The sequence below is a fragment of the Hippichthys cyanospilos genome, chromosome 10, assembly GCF_059441005.1.
Source record: "Hippichthys cyanospilos isolate Australia breed blue-spotted pipefish chromosome 10, RoL_Hcya_1.0, whole genome shotgun sequence".
Taxonomy (NCBI): domain Eukaryota; kingdom Metazoa; phylum Chordata; class Actinopteri; order Syngnathiformes; family Syngnathidae; genus Hippichthys; species Hippichthys cyanospilos.
Genome location: NC_142378.1, coordinates 13,622,538 through 13,640,877, shown reverse-complemented (window position 1 = coordinate 13,640,877; position 18,340 = coordinate 13,622,538). Strand labels below are relative to the sequence as shown.

At 40.9% G+C, this 18,340-nt stretch overlaps 2 protein-coding genes and 2 non-coding genes across 6 annotated transcripts in view; 1 reads left to right on the top strand and 3 right to left on the bottom strand.

Moving 5' to 3' along the window:
* hmcn1 (hemicentin 1) overlaps nucleotides 1–14,672 on the top strand; it is a 90,216-nt gene extending 75,544 nt beyond the window's left edge. For 2 of the 3 annotated variants that reach the window (XM_088425172.1, XM_088425173.1), the window contains exons 84-107: nucleotides 607–741; nucleotides 831–1,021; nucleotides 1,147–1,228; nucleotides 1,312–1,581; nucleotides 2,188–2,358; nucleotides 2,438–2,608; nucleotides 2,828–2,998; nucleotides 3,281–3,451; nucleotides 3,527–3,697; nucleotides 3,809–3,979; nucleotides 4,944–5,090; nucleotides 5,176–5,313; nucleotides 5,643–5,764; nucleotides 6,675–6,912; nucleotides 7,097–7,159; nucleotides 7,730–7,849; nucleotides 7,930–8,064; nucleotides 8,146–8,259; nucleotides 9,456–9,581; nucleotides 9,657–9,785; nucleotides 11,702–12,061; nucleotides 12,592–12,711; nucleotides 12,825–12,951; nucleotides 13,024–14,672. In XM_088425172.1, the coding sequence (XP_088281298.1) occupies nucleotides 607–741; nucleotides 831–1,021; nucleotides 1,147–1,228; nucleotides 1,312–1,581; nucleotides 2,188–2,358; nucleotides 2,438–2,608; nucleotides 2,828–2,998; nucleotides 3,281–3,451; nucleotides 3,527–3,697; nucleotides 3,809–3,979; nucleotides 4,944–5,090; nucleotides 5,176–5,313; nucleotides 5,643–5,764; nucleotides 6,675–6,912; nucleotides 7,097–7,159; nucleotides 7,730–7,849; nucleotides 7,930–8,064; nucleotides 8,146–8,259; nucleotides 9,456–9,581; nucleotides 9,657–9,785; nucleotides 11,702–12,061; nucleotides 12,592–12,711; nucleotides 12,825–12,951; nucleotides 13,024–13,390 (4,010 nt within the window). In that variant the 3' untranslated portion in view covers nucleotides 13,391–14,672. The remainder of the gene's footprint in view (nucleotides 1–606; nucleotides 742–830; nucleotides 1,022–1,146; nucleotides 1,229–1,311; nucleotides 1,582–2,187; nucleotides 2,359–2,437; nucleotides 2,609–2,827; nucleotides 2,999–3,280; nucleotides 3,452–3,526; nucleotides 3,698–3,808; nucleotides 3,980–4,943; nucleotides 5,091–5,175; nucleotides 5,314–5,642; nucleotides 5,765–6,674; nucleotides 6,913–7,096; nucleotides 7,160–7,729; nucleotides 7,850–7,929; nucleotides 8,065–8,145; nucleotides 8,260–9,455; nucleotides 9,582–9,656; nucleotides 9,786–11,701; nucleotides 12,062–12,591; nucleotides 12,712–12,824; nucleotides 12,952–13,023) is intronic. The other variant, XM_088425174.1, reaches the window with a different exon arrangement.
* trnav-cac (transfer RNA valine (anticodon CAC)) lies at nucleotides 39–111 on the bottom strand. The gene has a single exon. It is a non-coding gene; the product is annotated as a tRNA-Val (tRNA).
* On the bottom strand, nucleotides 204–276 carry trnav-cac (transfer RNA valine (anticodon CAC)). Its single transcript has one exon. It is a non-coding gene; the product is annotated as a tRNA-Val (tRNA).
* arpc5b (actin related protein 2/3 complex, subunit 5B) lies at nucleotides 14,383–18,024 on the bottom strand. Its single transcript, XM_088425175.1, has 4 exons — nucleotides 17,762–18,024; nucleotides 16,768–16,841; nucleotides 16,518–16,694; nucleotides 14,383–15,555 (listed from the first exon to the last, which is right to left on the bottom strand). The coding sequence occupies exons 1-4, from the start codon at nucleotides 17,898–17,900 to the stop codon at nucleotides 15,493–15,495; spliced, it is 453 nt and encodes a 150-aa protein (XP_088281301.1). The 5' UTR covers nucleotides 17,901–18,024; the 3' UTR covers nucleotides 14,383–15,492.
* Between the last annotated feature and the right edge of the window lie 316 nt (nucleotides 18,025–18,340).

Below are 18,340 nucleotides of genomic sequence, written 5' to 3'. Positions count from 1 at the left end.
TGTCAATTGGATTGGTCAAACAATAACATTTTAACATTTGTTTCTGCCCAGTTTCAAGCTGGGGACCTTTCGCGTGTGAGGCGAGCGTGATAACCACTACACTACAGAAACCCATGAGAAACCTTTTTGCCTGCTTTCCTTTAAAATTCAGACTAGCAATCCCTTGTCAATTGGCTGTTTCAACTAATAACATATAAAGTACTTGTTTCTGCCCAGTTTTGAGCTGGGGACATTTCGCGTGTGAGGCGAACGTGATAACCACTACACTACAGAAACCAATGAGACATGTCTTTTGCCTGCTATCCTTTAAAATTCAGACTAGCAATCCCCTGTCAATTGAATTTATCAACCAATAACATTTTGAATACTTGTTTGTGCCTAATTTCGCTGCATCATAGAATAACATTATAGCCTATCCATCATAGTTTTGATAGTTCGACCCAGTTCTGAAATCTATCTTTCAATATAAAGACTTCTTTCATTTTATAAAAAATCCATCCAGTTTAAATGTATACAGTAGAATTAACAAATTTAAATTTGTTTAAGTTTTATAATATTAATAATTTCTTTTTATTTTATTAATAATCTCATGTCTTGATTTTGTAGTTCATTATGATCACATGAGCGGCCACAGTGAGTTGGTGATAGAGAGAGTAACTAAAGAAGATGCTGGCACTTATACCTGCATAGCAGAAAACTCAGTTGGAAGCATCAAATCCTTGGGCTTTGTTTTGGTCAAAGGTAAGAACACATTCATCTTAATCCTTGTATCTTAAAACATTGTCATTTACCTTTGTCTTTTTTTTGTTGTTTTCGTTTATTTTGTTCAGAGCCTCCCATCATTGATGGGGACCTTCACTCCAATCGTATCGAACCTCTCGGCGGTAATGCAATCCTCAACTGTGACGTTCGGGGTGACCCGCTTCCCACTATTCTGTGGAGCAAAAATGGCATCAACGTACATATAAACAATCGTGTCCGTCAACTGGACAATGGATCTCTGGCCATCTATGGAACAGTGGTAGGGAAAGCACTTTAGATCGTGTGTCACATACAATCCAATGTCACAATTCCACAGTTCCTCAATTCCCCCGTGCATATCTTTTTGACAAATTATTTGTGTGGGTTTAATCGGATTAATCACAGGTTGAAGATGCAGGCAACTACATCTGTGTGGCAACAAATGATGCTGGTGTTGTGGAAAGAAGTGTCACGCTGACCTTGCAGAGTGAGCGCTGCGTGAAAGTCATTTTCAAGACTGACCAATAGAATCATGTGATGAAATCCACTTTCATCTGTATCATTTTTCAGGCGCGCCCACCATTATCGTAGAGCCTGTCACAACTGTGGTAGATGCTGGCACTACATTGGTGCTCAACTGCCAAGCAGAGGGTGAACCTACCCCCGTGATAGAATGGTCTCGCCAAGGGCGTCCTCTACTGGGCGACGACCGCTTCTCGATACTGTCCAGTGGGTCCCTTAGGGTAAATGGTGCCCAGAAGGAGGACACAGCTGAATATGAATGTGTGGCAAGAAACTTGCTTGGATCAGTACTAGTTCGGGTCGGGCTAACTGTTCGAGGTAAGTTATGCATTGAGGTGCACTTTAAAAACGTTGGGTTGAAAATAGCCAATTATCTAAACAATATAAAAGCTGGAATAAATCAAGACGAATGATGACAGTGAAATTCCTTAGATATTTTGCTTAATTACAATCAGTGGTCCATCAAGTAACTTTAATTTACGATAACTCTTCAATTGGCAAGGCTTCCGTTTTCCTTTCTAGTGGTTAGTATGCCAATGAATTATAATAAATAATAAGGTAGCTGCAGTTGTGGTCCACACACTGCTTTTGTGTAGAAAAAAAAGGAGCTTTCTTTACAATTCAAAACTTATTAAACATTTTTAAAAAATGACAGATTTGTGTCTTCACCATTTGTTTTGCAAAGCATGTTTGGAGCAGATCATGGTAATTTTTTTGCACATCTAGAGATTGAAGCAGAAATCGTTATCCATCATTTGTTGTTTTAAATGAAAAATCATTTTGAATCAAAAATTCATTCTGAATCAAATTGTTGACCCAAAAATATGAATTAAATCAAATTTTTAGGCAGTGAAAGATTCCTACCCCTAGTGTGTTTTACACATAGATTTTTACAGTGTGTGTGTGTGTGTGTTTTTTTTCCAGTTCATGGAGGCTTCTCAGAGTGGGCTATGTGGGGCCCTTGCAGTTTAACATGTGGGGTTGGTTTTCAAAAAAGACAGAGACAATGTAACAATCCTCTTCCTGCCAATGGAGGACTTCACTGTGCAGGATCAGACACAGAGAAACGCAGTTGTCATGGGAAGCCTTGTCCGGGTACGAGTACTGCTATTAGCTATTGATGGTGGATGGTATATGCAAGCCTTTGAGAGGACTTGTACATTTCAATCTATAGTTGATGGTAGCTGGTCAGAGTGGTCCTCTTGGGAGGAGTGCTCCCGTACTTGTGGCCATGGTAACAGAACAAGGGTGCGGACGTGCGGTAACCCACCGGCTCAGCATGGAGGCAGGCCATGTGAAGGAAGGGCCGTTGAGGTCATCATGTGCGGTGTTCGACCTTGTCCAGGTAAGAGGACAAACTGGCCATTGCACTTTGTATGTATAATCTAATGATTTTCTAAGAAGATCAAAATTCTGCCTTTGCTATGTAAATAATATCCTGTTCTCACAATCATTTACTGTCGCATACCAATAGAATTCTTCTCAGAGTATAGTAAAGTGTGAGTTTTAAACTAAGAGTGTGTAGGCCAGCAATGTGGTTTTGACTCTGTTTTCATTGATGTAGTGGCAGGTGGCTGGGGGCCTTGGCTTCCTTGGAGCCCATGCAGTGAGACCTGTGGAAAGGGTATGCAGTCAAGAATTCGTCTGTGCAACAACCCCCCACCTGCATTTGATGGGTTACCCTGTGAGGGCACAGACACACAAACACAAGTGTGTAAGGAAAGACCATGTCCTGGTAAGCACTGGTAAAACTCGGACAAAATAATAGCATTCGCCATTTTTCCAAAGGAGCCACTATAACACAATTTAGCGAAAAGCTGCTTCATGTTCCAATTATTTTGCTCTTAATTTGAAAATAAAATGTGCGGTTCCAGTCTTTGAAGTGCCTTCAATTACCCCCTGGGTTAAATGTGCTCATATATGAGAACTACTGTCGTAGACTACACACTCTTCAAGTAATAGTGAAATCCCTTTTCAGGCATATATTGTAGCTAACTGAAATGATTATCTTCACCAGTGGATGGGAAATGGTCATCGTGGGTGAGCTGGGGAGCCTGCAGCGTCTCTTGTGGGGGCGGCACCAGACAAAGAACCCGCCTTTGTGCCAGCCCAGGCCCACAATACGGCGGCAGGCAATGTGAAGGCAACGATGTACACATTGACTTTTGTAATAGTGAACCATGCCCAGGTGAGTTACCGCCGTTTTAGCTATTTGCGTACTATGTTTTTATTCTTTCAATGTGTTTGACATTGTGTCCATCAGTCAGTGGGAACTGGGGCCCGTGGAGCAGCTGGGGCAGTTGCAGCAAGACTTGCAATGGAGGGCAGATGAGGCGCTACAGGACATGCGACAATCCCAGGCCGGCCTATGGTGGCAGAGCGTGTGCAGGGGGAGATGCACAAATACAAAGATGCAACACAGCCATGTGTCCTGGTGCGTGTTTGCAACTTTAGTTGAATAAAGTGTAGGCTTATGTACTGTAAAGCATTCTATGAGTAATCATTTCATGAATCTGAAAATTACATCTGTTTTGTGATATTACAGTTGATGGTAACTGGGGGCCATGGCAGTCTTGGGGAGAATGCTCTGCTTCCTGCGGGGGTGGAGAAAAGACACGCGTGCGTCTCTGTAATAACCCCTCACCCAAAAATGGTGGACGCCTGTGCCCGGGAGACTCCTCCCAACTGTCCAGGTGTAACGTTGAGGCCTGTCCAGGTAAGGCATGTGAATACAAAATATGCCTTGTGGTAATTGTGCACGATACTGTATTGTAAATAAGGCACAAAGGGCAGGGTTTGCAAAAAAAAAAAAAAACATTTATAAGGTGAGGACGAGCAAAATAAACATGGCCATCAAACCTAACCAAAGTAATAACTCAGAAAACAAGAAACATCTACTTAAAAACCTTGGATAAAGGTCTGGAAGAACTAGCAGGAAAACAACAACGCTTGTTGACAGCAGCAACAACAACAATACATACAAAACTGAGACAACAAGAAACATCTGGGCAAGAGACTGATTGGCAGACATGAGGGAAGCAGGTTGATGAGGATACGTGGACACAATTAACAAGACACTGACAAGGGGACCAGAAATATGATGCGCACTGACATAACAGCAACAATATGACTTAACGTGCAACCTACAATAACACCAAAATAAACACACCAAATAATACTTGGACGTCAATGCATTAGCCTTAGCAATATTTGATTTTGAAGTACTTCCTCAGAGTGGCATTTCCGTTCAGATTAGATTTACTCGTGACTCATTTAAATTTAATTATGGCCTTCAAGTTTAAATCAACACGCCACCATTAAAAAATCATATTCATTTGTTTATTAGGGACGTGAAGAAAATGCTCGTCAGTTACACCATCATTGTATGATACAGCACAAGTCTAAACTAGCCACTAGCGCGAGGACAACATGTATGGTGCGTCCAAATGCAGTCGGACTTTTCAAACTCAAACAGAAAAAAGCCTATTGATGCTCTGATAATTGTGATAATGTAATATAATAATATTCACCATGATCATAATAATATTGATAACAATAATAGTAATGTTAATAAATAATAATAATAATAAGAAGAAGAATTTTGAACAATGTCATATTGTTACTGTTTAATAAAAATACAGTCTACATATATTTTGAGCCTTGTTGTATCTCTCTTTCAGGTGGCCCGCAGCTAGCCCGAGGAAGCATTATAGGGAATATCAATGATATTGAGTTCGGTATAGCCATACTGAATGCCACCGTCGGAGACACCGCGTCTGGCGGCAAACTCATCAAAGCATCTATTTCGAATATACCAAGATCATTAGGTCAGTTACGGAAACAGTAATGTAAATTGTCATTACTTGGGCCATACCAAATGATATGCTTCTTCCCTCTCAACTTTCTTTCAAGGGCCTGCAATGAGGAAGCTCATTTCCATCCTGAATCCCATCTACTGGACCACTGCACAGGAAGTAGGAGGAGCTGTCAACGGGTACACATTAACTGGAGCTATCTTCAGACGAGAAACACAGGTGGAATTTGCCACAGGTAATGCTGGCAGTTGCTTGACCTTCACTGCTGTTAAAAGAGCTCACGTGGCTCATGCATGTTGCATCAATCGATGACTCGCATTTTTGTCCATCGTTATTAATGTGAGCGTGAATTATGAAAAAGGGAAGAGCAGTCATCGTGTACCCCATCTTTTTTCTAATGTTTACTGCGACTGGCTCCAAGATACCGTTGGCCTTAATGGGGACAAAAGTCAATTGAAAGATGCTCGCTTTGTAGAAAAGCTTCTGGTGAAAATCTAAAATTGAAAACCAAAATTATTGCAGGGCTCAAGGAACATGAATTCTAATTGTTCTTCTCCAACTTAGGTGAGATTCTAAGGATGACTCACATTGCTCGCGGCTTGGACTCAGATGGAGCATTGTTACTGGACATAGTAGTGAATGGACATGTCCTCCAGCTGCCTTCACATGTTGATATCAGCATCAAGGTACACACCATAATATTCAGTAAAATGCATTGTAATTTGTAGCAATTATAATTTATGTATCCTTAAATAATGTTACTGTATAAAACAGGGATGTCCAAATTTGAACGCTACATGACACATACGCAAAAAACACCAATTTTGGACTGCTTATTCACTTTAACATTGCCCATATCATTTGCCAGTTTAAGTGAGACTTTATTTTTATTTATTATTTTTACTAATTATTTATTGTTGTCATTTTAATTCTACTGGTTGTTTTCTTGTAGCTATGTTTGTAAGGGTCTCTTGAAAGGTGCCTAAAATAGAATTATTATTATTATTGTTATTATTATTATTACTATTATTATTATTATTGATGTTGTTTTTGTTATCATGACAGTATAATTTAAAAAATTAAGAATTGGCAAGGCTTTTGGATGCAATGATCGTTTGTCGTTATCTACAGTACAACTTCTATTACTTTGAATAACCATCAAAATAGCCATCATAATCATCATAACAATGATAATAATAGCAACACACCCTTATGAATGCATACTTTATGAAGACTGTTTATAAATGAGAAAAAAAAAAAGAAATAAATGACAGATTATCACTGACTGGGTATTTCTTTTTATAACACCCTAATGAATAAGGATAATTTACTTACATCAGAAAATTGCATGAATTGCTGTTGTTTGCTTCGCTTTCTGACTCTGTTTGGATGTCATCATAGCGCAGATAGAGCTTGTTTTGATTTTCAATGTGGGGGTGGGATTTTCAGCTGTCTCAGTACAGCGGTGAAAACTGTATAGTCTACTTACATCTACGGTCATGACCTCCCCAAAATCCTGAAAAGATTCATCTCTTCGTTTTGCAGCCATCGTCTTGTGTTGTGATGCTAAAGTCAACTGTATTGTGTTCCTATCAGGACTACACAGAGGACTACATCCAGACAGGTCCGGGCCAGCTCTACGCTCAGTCCACACGCATGTTCAGCGTCGACAAGGAGAGCGTGCCCTACTCTTGGAACCACACCATCTCCTACGATGTGTCCAGGGGCAAGATGCCCTACTTGGTGCAAACGCTTCATGCGACAGCCATCAGCGCTCGGTATCACGCCATGGAAGAGGTGCTGGAATACAGCATCCAAGCGCATATCAGCAAGGGTACGAGAAATGTCCTCGATTGAGAATCAGGGCAGTGTTATTTTTATTCTGCGTCAGGGATAAAGGGACCTTTTCCCAGAATGACCTAGTGTAGCATCCAAATTTTGGTTTAGGCCTTGTTCTTAAGGCTTGGTTTTCTGTCATTTGGTATAGTGTCATTTGTTACAGTGTTTTTCCATTTCAGGTGATCGCAGTAATCAATGCCCTCACGGGTTCACTTTGGTGTCTGCTGGGCCGTACTGTGCAGGTTGGTGTTCTTGGCATAATTTGTTGTACATGATTTTTTATATACAGTATTGGCATTTTTTTTTTTTTACCTAGTTATTTTTGCCATAAAATTGTACCATGCAGATTTTGAGGCCCATCTGTGCTACTGTCGGTCTGGTAAAAAGTACCAGAAAGCATTACTAGGATGAAATTACAACTGTTTTAACAGAAAATAGAAGTTGGTAGAAGTTAGTCACCTCTTGGAATACTATTTGAATACTATTTGAATTTGAAACAAAATAAAATTTGCCTCTCTCTATATCAGCAGGTGCCTTCCCTATTAAACTAAACTATTTCATCTGATTAAATGCTGTCATAACAATTACCGGTCAAGAGAAATAGATAGTATAAAAGTATACATTTCATTTTGTGTATGTGACTCAGCAAAGGTGAAAGTTGCCAGAAAATATGACTAACAAAGTAAAGTATTTACGTGACGCCGCAGAAAGAAGATCGGTAATATTTTGGTACATTTCAAGACCGGATAATATATTTTTTTATGCGATGTAGATGAGAACAAGACTGGGTAATATTTTTGTATTCAATGCAGATGAGAACGAGTGCAATGTGGGAAGCCCCTGTTCTCATTCATGTCACAACGCCATCGGCAGCTACTATTGCTCTTGTCCCCGGGGACTCACCATTTCAGCTGACGGCAGGACCTGTCAAGGTCCGCGACACTCGTACACGCGCACGTTCATTGATTTCAACTCAGAGGGTGCTGTAACCCCAAACGTTCGTCCCCTCCAGATATTGACGAGTGTTTGCAGGGGGCCAACGTGTGTTATGATGGACAGGACTGTGAGAACACTATTGGCTCCTACCGCTGCATAATGCGCTGTGGCGGCGGGTTCAGGAGAACAGCTGATGGCCACAGCTGCACAGGTACATAGTAGACTGAGAAAATTATTCCAGTGAGGACTGTTGTCATCTAACGCGTTAAATATCTCATCTTTTTATGCTCAGATATAAATGAGTGCCAGGAGTCGAATCCATGTAATCAACACTGCCTGAACACCATTGGTAGTTATCGCTGCACCTGTGAGCCTGGCTTTCAGCTCAGGAACCGACGCTGTGTTGGTAAGCATGCGCTTAAAAAAAATCCCTCATATTCGAGAAGCAATCTATTTTTCAGTACAGTAGTCGTCTTTTTATATACCTATTGAGGAATTCGTTTGTTGCTTCAGTACTGTAGAATCTCATGTATGTAATGTATAGTGCTATACAGTACATTGGTGGTTCATAACTTTTTTTCAATGATCTATCACCTATGAAATATTGGTTCAGCCAAGTACCTACAAATTTGCATTTTTGAACAGGAAAAAAAAGAATTAGAACATGGAAACTAAATTTTTTGTGATATCTCGAGGCATATTTTCATCAGCAGCTCCAGGGGATGGATAGTGTACCATCACCTGTTTTATTTTTGGTTTGTCTGCTGGAAAATTGCACCACAATGGCAATGTACATCGGTTAAAAAAACAAAACAAAACATTAACATAAAGGCGCACACATTTTCCAAAAGAAACACTAAAACATATTTTAGCAATACTGGAGATTGCTTCATGGTCCAATGAATTTGCTCTCAATTTGAAAATAAATCTGTACATGTTTGGTCACTGCAATAAAAAGCATTAAATTAGGTTTACTGTTACATGCAGAAACCTTGCAAAACGTGCTTTCAGGTACACCCAGGGGTACTCGTACCCCCATTTGTGCACCGCTGCATTACATACTCAAGGTGGTCAGTATTTACACTGACCATCCATCCTTATTTATGCTACACACATACCCTGGACATCGTAAAAAAAATTACGTTTTTTTTAATTGCCAATATGAATTGTAACACTGTAAATATACCACAAACTATATTCCCAAATCATATCAGTATAATTTTGAGCGCATCTTATATTGGCCTTCAAAATAAATGGCCAACATTATTTAAATGAAGATTTGGGGGTGGGGGCTACAAGTGCATGTGTACACCAGTCGAAACTCATCATTTCACCATACTTCCTTGACACCAATTACTATTTCGCTATCAGCTGGTAAAAATTTATGGCTTCTTAAAACGTTTGAAAATGGCACCAAAAAAAAAAAAAAAAATAGCACAGAGTTTAGGTTCTACAGCAAAATCTGAAGGGGCCAGTTCTTCAATCATTAACTACAAATACATTGATTATTTGTACTGTATTTAATAAACTATTTGCGTTGGTAAATAATGCATTGTATTTTCTCCCCACAAATAATACCTTTATTCCTAAATGTCACTTCAGATATAAATGAATGCAGGCAGAGGGTTTGCCGATCCGACCAGCAGTGTAAAAATACCCGTGGCGGGTACAACTGCATCGACCTGTGCCCCAGTGGAATGACCAAAGGTGCCAATGGGACATGTGTAGGTCAGTATCATGTTTTCATTGTGAACGTAAGCCATCCAAGTAGCATTCTTGGACTTACACCGCACTCTGTTGTAGATATTGACGAGTGCAGGGATGGCACCCATCAGTGCCGATACAACCAGATTTGTGAAAACACCAGAGGGAGTTACCACTGCTCCTGTCCACGAGGGTACCGATCTCAAGGGGTGGGCATGCCCTGTCTTGGTACGTATGGCACACACTTGGCGTTATCAGTTGTTTTGAAACATCTTTGTTTAGAAACCAGCTAACTTTTGCATGCTCAAGAGAAAATATGTTACTCTGAGTGTATGTATCTTAGAGGTATGGTTTGTGCAGCCGGTATGTTTTTCTTCATAGGACCTGCTCACTTCTTTGAGCTTTCCATATGTCTAAAAGCAAACTCACTTGCCACCTGTAAACGCACACACCGCTATTTGCCATCTTGTTCAAAAGTCACCGCTTGCTTCAAGAACTAGCGCTTCTAACTGCCGATCTACTCAGCATCAAAAACGTTTGAGAGGCAATGCATGGAAGTTTGCTGCTTTTATACAATGACCAGGGCGACCAAACGGCCATTTAAGTCCTTGATTCGTGTCCCAGTGAATTTTGGCAGCCCTAGGGTTTTGTCCCACATTAGCGTAGGTGCATTATCTTTTGCATTATTATTCCTTTCTTTTCAAATTATTCCAGCCTGCAGGCCTTTTTGTGTCAATGTAGCAGATGAATTTTACTGCTTTATATGTTTTTTTCATTTTTGATAACCTTCTTTTTTTACTTGAATTTAGCAGCATATTACTCCCCCCCATCTAAGTGAGACAAATTTGCCAGCTGAAAAAGCACATTTAAGTCAGCATGGTTTGTTAAAATGTAATCAGTAGGAACAGCAACTGTGTCATCAACATCAAAGTGTATAGAGCCATTTACTTCTATCACGCCAGCCTATATAGAGCACTGCTAACTAGTGGCTAATTCATGCTAGACACAGACACACAATAATGGAGCCCAAGCTGCTGATAAACACTGGCAATAGTTTCCGTATGTCAATGTCAGCGTAATTCACTGTTTGTTAGCGCATAGGAGCAACAGGTGCAGTAGAAAAAGTAGTTCCCCCCGTTAACAACTTCAAAATAAAAGTATACCAAGGCATTTGTATCCATATATTATTTGGTAAGGTTTATTTTGAATTTGGCCATCTTGCAGCATGTCAGGCGTGCTTTACTGTCGTGCAGAAAAATAACAATTGCGGTTGCAAAAGGCTTGAATTTTTTTCTGATGTGTGCACTAAAAAGACTCACGTCTGGCAGGTGATTCGAGGTGCCGCTCACACAGGTAGGACATCTCATACGTATATCCTTGACATAGAAAAACTCATCCAAGATTGCATTCGGCATGAGCTAAAGTAGTAACATAACCACCGGTCGCCAGATTGACTAGCAAATAAATTTGTTATAAATGCTCCTGATGGGAACATAGTGTATATTTGATTTTCAGTGTTTTAACTGTGAAAATCTGTTCAAACTTTGACGTAAGAGAATAGGGTTAAAAAAAGAAGACCCAGTGCTTCGGAATTTTGCCCTTAATTAGAAAGACCAGCACCTTTTCATTTGACATCGCCCTGTCAGTTTTCACTCTTTTACTTTGGACTTTTCTGATCCTTGCTTGCCTCTGCTTTGTATCAGCACACTCCTTCCATCATTAACACGTCTTATAGCTGCCATTAAATGTTCCCCTTTCTCCTCACGTTCTGTATCGATTACCACAATTCGATCAATGTGGTGATTTGCATTTTTATGTACAACACTGTGAAGCTACAAAAGTAGATTTTCTTTAGAGTTTCGAGGCATTGGAAGAAGAAGAAGGTGTATGAGGCTCAATACATTTCATATGACATGGATATGTATTGTTGTACAGGAGCTTAACCGATGTATCCCCTTTTCTCCCATCCTCATCCCTCCTATTTCCATGACCCGTCCCACATTTCTTTTATTTCTGTCCTCGTCATCTTTTCTCTCATTCGTCTCCACGTGACTCGCTTCCTTGACTTGACCACAACTTCTTGTATTTTCCACTCCTGCTTTTTCTCTTCTCCTGGTGCCGGGCTTTCTTTGTGTCGAGGGCAGATATAAACGAATGCGAGCGGCTTCCGCAGCCCTGTGCCCACCAGTGCGTCAACACTCCAGGCAGCTTTAGGTGCACCTGCCCGCCCGGGCGCTACCTGCTGGGGGACGGCAAGTCTTGCGCCGGGCTGGAGCGCCTGCCGACTTATGAGAGTTACTCTTACGGCTTCCGAAGTTCCCAGTCAGTACCCGAGCGCAACCCCTACCAGCGCCTGTACCACAACTTGGCCTCACACAGTTATCACTCCTACGCCGCCAACACAAGGGGACGCGACAGGGGCCGGAGCCCAAGAGGGGTCCCCATAAATCGGGGCCCCCGAGCTTGTCAGGAGGGGTTTGTGTCCAAGGATGGCCGCTGCTTAGGTAACTATGGAAAGTGGGAAGGGTCACAGAGAGGAACACGGTGCACCTGCGGCAGTTTATTTCCTTGCTCTTTTATTATACAGTACTGATTATGATTTTTCGAGGGGAAATTCATCATTGACGTTGTCATCATCCATACTGTTTGGGGTTTTTTTTTTAACCAAAAGGCGTTTCAATAGCTCAAACTTTCCTCACAGAGTGCTTTTGCTGAAATTGGCGACATCCCTTGTTTAACAGATTATTCAACTCTAAGGAAATTATTATTCCATTTCAGCACAATTACATTGTTTTTTTGTGTTTTCCGAAAACAAAATGACTGTCCATTATTTACCTCAGTGAGGTATTGGAACACACTAGACCCCCTGAAGAAAAATTTGTGATCACCCACCCAAATCCGGGTTAAAATGTATTTGGATGGGTGATGCATGAAGCAATCATGTCGGTCAGATATATGCGACACTGTAGGGGCAACAAAAAGTATGTGTTCCACTCTTCATCTTGATAATGATGTGTTCTCTCATTTGTGGCAGATATTAACGAGTGCGAGGAGCGAGATTCCTGCCAGCACGAGTGTATCAACACACCAGGAAGCCACAGGTGTCTTTGCCCAGCCGGTTACCACCTCATGACCAACGGCAAGACATGCCAAGGTGGGAGCCTATATCTGGACGATACGTTTCAATGGCTTATAACCAGTTTTAGGACAACCTCACCATAGCATTAAAAAAGACATTTGGACACAAGTTGCCTGTTGTATTTCCAGATATAGACGAGTGCCTTGAGCAGAACATCCAATGTGGCGCCAATCGCATGTGCTTCAACATGAGAGGAAGTTACCAATGCATTGACACACCTTGTCCACCAAATTATCAGAGAGAGCCCACCACAGGGTAAATACATAAAAACACTCAAATCTCAAGTATTTGCTGCTGAATACTTTATGTCTGCGCTTTGTGTGCCAGGTTCTGTCTGAAAAACTGTCCTCCAAATGACCTTGAATGCACCCTGAGCCCTTACGCTCTAGAGTACAAGCTCCTATCCCTTCCGTTCGGCATCGCCGCCAACCAAGACCTCATCAGACTGGTGGCCTACACGCAGGACGGCGTGATGCACCCTCGGACCACCTTCCTCGTGGTGGACGAGGATGTCACGTTACCTTTCGCCATTCGAGATGAGAATCTCAAAGGGGTGCTGTTTACCACGCGACCCTTGCGAGAGCCTCACACTTACCGCATGAAGGTGCGCGCTCTCTCCTACAGCCAAGACGGCGGTATCGAGTACCAGACCACCTTCATAGTCTACATCGCCGTCTCGGCCTACCCTTACTGAGAGCACTTTAAATGACGCGAGACTACAGGTGCGGGCTGAAGTTGCATCCTCTTCACTGGGACACGTTGAATGAAATATGAATATTGAGCTTGTGTCTGAGGGGCTTTTAAAAAGTGGATTTCAAATCCAAAGTCCTGGCTCCTGCTATTTATTGGTTTTAATTCCAGCCCTCGTGTTTTTCAAGACTCGGTTCCTTACCACATGATGCGTATGGTTCCCTTCAAACGCCAAACGACTACCAAAATGTTCTGAAAGCCACATTGACCTAATGGTCAAAAGCATTGGGCCGCGTTACCAACAGGAAGTAAAAACAGTAGTCGTTTTGACATGTTTACGGACCGACATTCTGTTTTAGTTCATCCCAAGCCAGTTCAGTGGGTTTAAGGCCTGGGGGCAGAAATTATGTTGGAACAGAAAATTTCTGCCCACAAGAATAAAATCATTCAAAATGTCTTGATAAATTGAAGTAATATTAGCTAACCCCTTCATTAACTCATTAGCTGCATGCCAAGGTTTTTGTCCAAATAGTCAAACGTTCAACCTACTGAGAAGTTCTTGTGGGGAGGTGTTTTTTTTTTTTTTTTGACGGCATGGCACAAAGACACCCTCAGGGAGCAATCCCATAGCACCTGTTCATCAGAAGGACTCTGACTGATATCCATCAAGATGTTTTTTCTTGGGGGGGGATTGTAGATAAGTGCTTTTTGCTCCATGTACTGCTATACCACTTATTTTATCCTTTTTTTCCATTTTTTTAATAAAACTATAATTGCATCCCAGTGCAATTAAGCTTCAATGATATGAAAACAACATCCATCCATCCATTTTCTATTCATTTCGAAAACACGATGGTGTCAAAGATGCAAAGACATAGGTGTGAATTTGAGTTTGAAAAATAATTTGTTTGGACCGGGGCCTACCATGTAATGAAGGCAAACATTTCAAAAATGGATGGATGGATGAATGGTAGAACAAAATACAGCAAATACAACAACCATTCATACCATTTATTTTTTTGTCAAAAAAGCACAAACATAAAAAAGGAATATTTCGTAAGGCAGTTTTTTTGTACATCAGTTTGGTATGTTTCCTTGACTCCTCACCCTGCAACTAGAAATACATGAAGCAGAAGACAGTCGTGTAGTTCTTCTGCTCATGTCAAAACAGCCTATACTGCATTTGAAAGTACATCTAGCACGTTGGGATGCATAACCACTGATGTTAAGATTGAACCATTATGATTCCCATTTTTGAGAATGAAAATAAAGTCATCTGATGTGAAGCTTTGGTGGAAAAATGTGGAAACTTCACCTTTCAGTGATTTGAAATATGTTGGGAAATTAAAAACGGCACAGGTTAATTAAGGGGATCTAGTCTTTTACATGTTTTTTCAGTTTTTTTCTACTACACAAGGGTATCTAAGTCATATAAACGGACATGTAATCTAATTGTTTCATTTGGCAACAGATGAGCGCTACCTCATAAGGCAGACAAAACCTCAACAGGTTTCCCCTGGTTATCCAAAATGTTTGGAATAATGAGAAAGAAAAAAAAAGTACATTATATTTGAACTTAGGTACAGAACACACCAAATATACAAAAATATGGGTACGGAAATCCTGGCGGCAAAGCCGCAGTTATTTTTTGTTTTTTTTAAATTTGACAATCTAAGTGCATAAACACACAGACCAAATATGCATCACCTATGATTGGTCTCCCATTAAGCAAAAAAACAAAAAACAAAAAAAAAGCTGATTTTGCTCAAAATCATTTTAAAAATTTGAATAAAGTTGGGAATTGGTCATGAGGCGGTTGCAACACAAAGAATAGAATATATTCCTGTTGAAAAAGGAGGGGGACTACTCTGAGGGTCATTAGTCTTAATTGAGGAGCTTCTAAAAACAAACAGGACAGGGAATGCGTGTGTGCACTTAGTGACCGAAAATGACTTTGAGCACGGAGTTAAATGTGCCAAATTCTTCTCGAACCTAATGTGAGCCAGATAAGACTTTGTCAGTCCCACTGGCTTCACTCATCTGACTTTCCTTGTAGTCCATATGCAATCGGTTACGTCGTGTGTCTGTCAAACATGTGCTCCGCGTTTAGACCGTCTTCCTGGCCGTCAGCACGCGCACAATGCTGCCCACTCCTCCGGCGGCCAGCGCCTGCAAATGCACACGAATGCATAAACTGGGGAGGAAAATGAAATAAAACGGCAGAATATATTATTCTTGTTCTGTGTTAACGTTTTTGTTGTAAACGTGCATGTGCCTTATCATACAATGGCAAGAGTGATTGACAAGCAGTTTCTTAGCATTCTTACTCATCAGCAATTGAATATTATTTGCTTTAATGCCAGTATGTTGATGTCGGTTGGTGTGATGGCAACAAAAGCGGACGAGCCAGGACTCAAACTAGCCACTCCGCTACCACTGGTCAACTTCCAAATAAAACCCCACTACGACTGTCGCATAAATGTCAATGTATCATTCGGTGTGTTTTTTGTTTGTTTGTCCAAGTTGGTCTTCGCGACATGCTGTCAGGCCCTTTCTTACTTCCTTGGCTAGGTTGTTCTTCTCGTGACGCATCACATCAATAGGTATTTGAATGTTGTCACGTCCGTGTACGTGCTAAATGAAACATGCTGCTCCGAACACACTTTGTTCATTTTCTACAATGTGTTCGTCAAAGCGTCAACATAGGGCGAGTATGGTCGTACGTCGAGTAATTTACTTCATTTTAGTACACCAGTTGGAAGGACTGTTGATAATAAAAACTACAGTGGCACCTTGATTTTGAAGTTAAACTTGATCTGTGACCACGCTCATAAATCAAGTTATTCATACCTTAAATCAAGCTTTCCTTTTGCAATTAATACAAATTTGAATAACTCATTCTAGCTCGCACAAAAAAGCAGCCTCAAAATATGTTCATGTTAAAACATTAGGAACTCAAGTAAATATGCATATGAACAATACTTTGTTGCTTTCACTTAATCTACATTAATTACTACTCTTGCTCATATTTTCCTACAACTTTTTGCATTACCGACATTACTGCAGAAAATAGGAGAAGAAATCTGAAAATGGGTGAAGAATTCACAACAGATGCCTGTTTCTAAGCATACCTTTTCATGCCACTGCAGGAGGACTGCGCTGCTGTTTTCCGATGGCCTCTCAAAGCCTTTGTAGATATATTTCATCAGCAGGTCCACACCGTTCTTGTCCAAAGATTGAACTCCTTTTTCAATGTCACTGCTCTTAAAGGCGCTAAGCACCTTCAGCACCAGACCCTCTGCGCGTTCCTGGTGACAGATGAGGGAAGATGTTGAAAGACTGGACTGAAATCCAAAATGGCATAGACAGCCAACCACTAACCTTAACATTCTGGTTCTTGGTGTTAATAGGTGGATTTTTGAGAACTGCGTGAAGAGCTGCCATATTGTCTCCTTTGCAGAGGTACGGTTAAGGATGTGACATAGACTGACTTTGTTCATGTGACATTCACAAGCTGAGATGAGCAACCGTTACGTCATTTTCAGTTGACCACAAGGATGACACGGCCATCCCCAGATAGATAATAATGGGTGGATTTCGCGGTTTAATTCTTATTCCAAAAAGTACAACACTAACCAAAACACCGTGTTTAAATTAGTGGGGCCACAGAGAGCATGTTATTGACCAAAAAAAAGTTTTGACTTGACTTCCTCTTTAAATACAATTACAGACAGCAATCCTTATTACTAGCCTAAAGACGACTTTTATTATATCTAACATACACTACGACTGCATCTTCACATTTTCTTCATTGATATTTAAAAGGATGGTGTAAAATGTATCATTATAACAAATAAAATGTTTCATTAAAACAAAAAGTGTTTGAAAACGATTCACCATTAAAGCAACAAATCTCCCATCCGATAGGCTGAAAGATGGCGTGGGCGGGGCATGGATCTGTCAATGAGGAAGTGCCGCACTTGTATACCTTATAAGGCTTTCCATCCAAACATTAATGGACGCTAGCTCGCAGCAACATTTCGGTACGCGCACAAAACACTCAAAGAACATCTAGAATTCACTCGAATGTCAAGAATGAGTGGCATAAAGGCGAAAAGTGGTGTGCTCTGCGTCAGTTTAGCTAAGCCCAAGTAACCTAATTTTTGATACTAGAAATCCCTGGAATGTGACTGTCAGGCAAGTCTGGGCAGTGACTGGCCTCATTGTAGACGCCCGATCGGCAAGGAAGAGCCGCCCAAGTAGACCCAAAGAAAATAATTTCGGACAGTAATTCGCGAGAAATGATCAGATAAGCATTTTCCACAATACGTTTCGTATGCTATCATAAAGCTAGATGATACTCGTAAAGGATATTGTCTGATGAGGGAGTCCACCTCCGCTTCGTCGGGACCCAGCTGGTTCTCCCCTCCGTCCTCCTCGTCTACAAATTTGTTCTCGTCGTACTCATCCACGTCCACTCGCCTGAAGCGGGCGGACATGACATTCTTCGACATTTTGGTAATGGAAAAGAAAGGGGAACTCACTGAGTCAAAGAGCGCTAACGTTAAAGCTTAATTTCCGGCCTTTTCGCAGTCAACTGACAAGCAGGAAGCTTCCTGACGTTCTCTCCTTCCTGGCGTGGCTTTTGGTTCCGCATTGTTCGCTATCGCCCTCCTGCGATCAAGGTGTGGAACTGCAAGCATTCTGGAAGCAGGCCGCCAGAGGGCAAGCACGCCTCACAAATGTGATAGAAAAGGTCAAGCTATTACAACTGAAGTGGCAACTTGCAAACAAATATACATCAATGTAAATATCATCAGAGTTTGGGAAGTTACTTCAAAAACTATAATGCATTATTTATTACTTATTACTGTCATTTCAAAGTAATAAGCTACATTACAATATTACTTAATTTGAATTGTATGATTTACACTACTGTTGCAATTTTACTTTT

Coding starts and splice junctions, on each gene's coding strand:
- arpc5b (XM_088425175.1), bottom strand. CDS start 17,900: ATGTCGAAGAATGTCATGTCCGCCCGCTTCAGGCGAGTGGACGTGGAT. Junction 16,842..17,761: donor GGTGGACTCCCTCATCAGAC/AATATCCTTTAC, acceptor CGTACCTCTGCA/AAGGAGACAATATGGCAGCT. Junction 15,556..16,517: donor TCCTGCAGTGGCATGAAAAG/GTATGCTTAGAA, acceptor GTGCATTTGCAG/GCGCTGGCCGCCGGAGGAGT.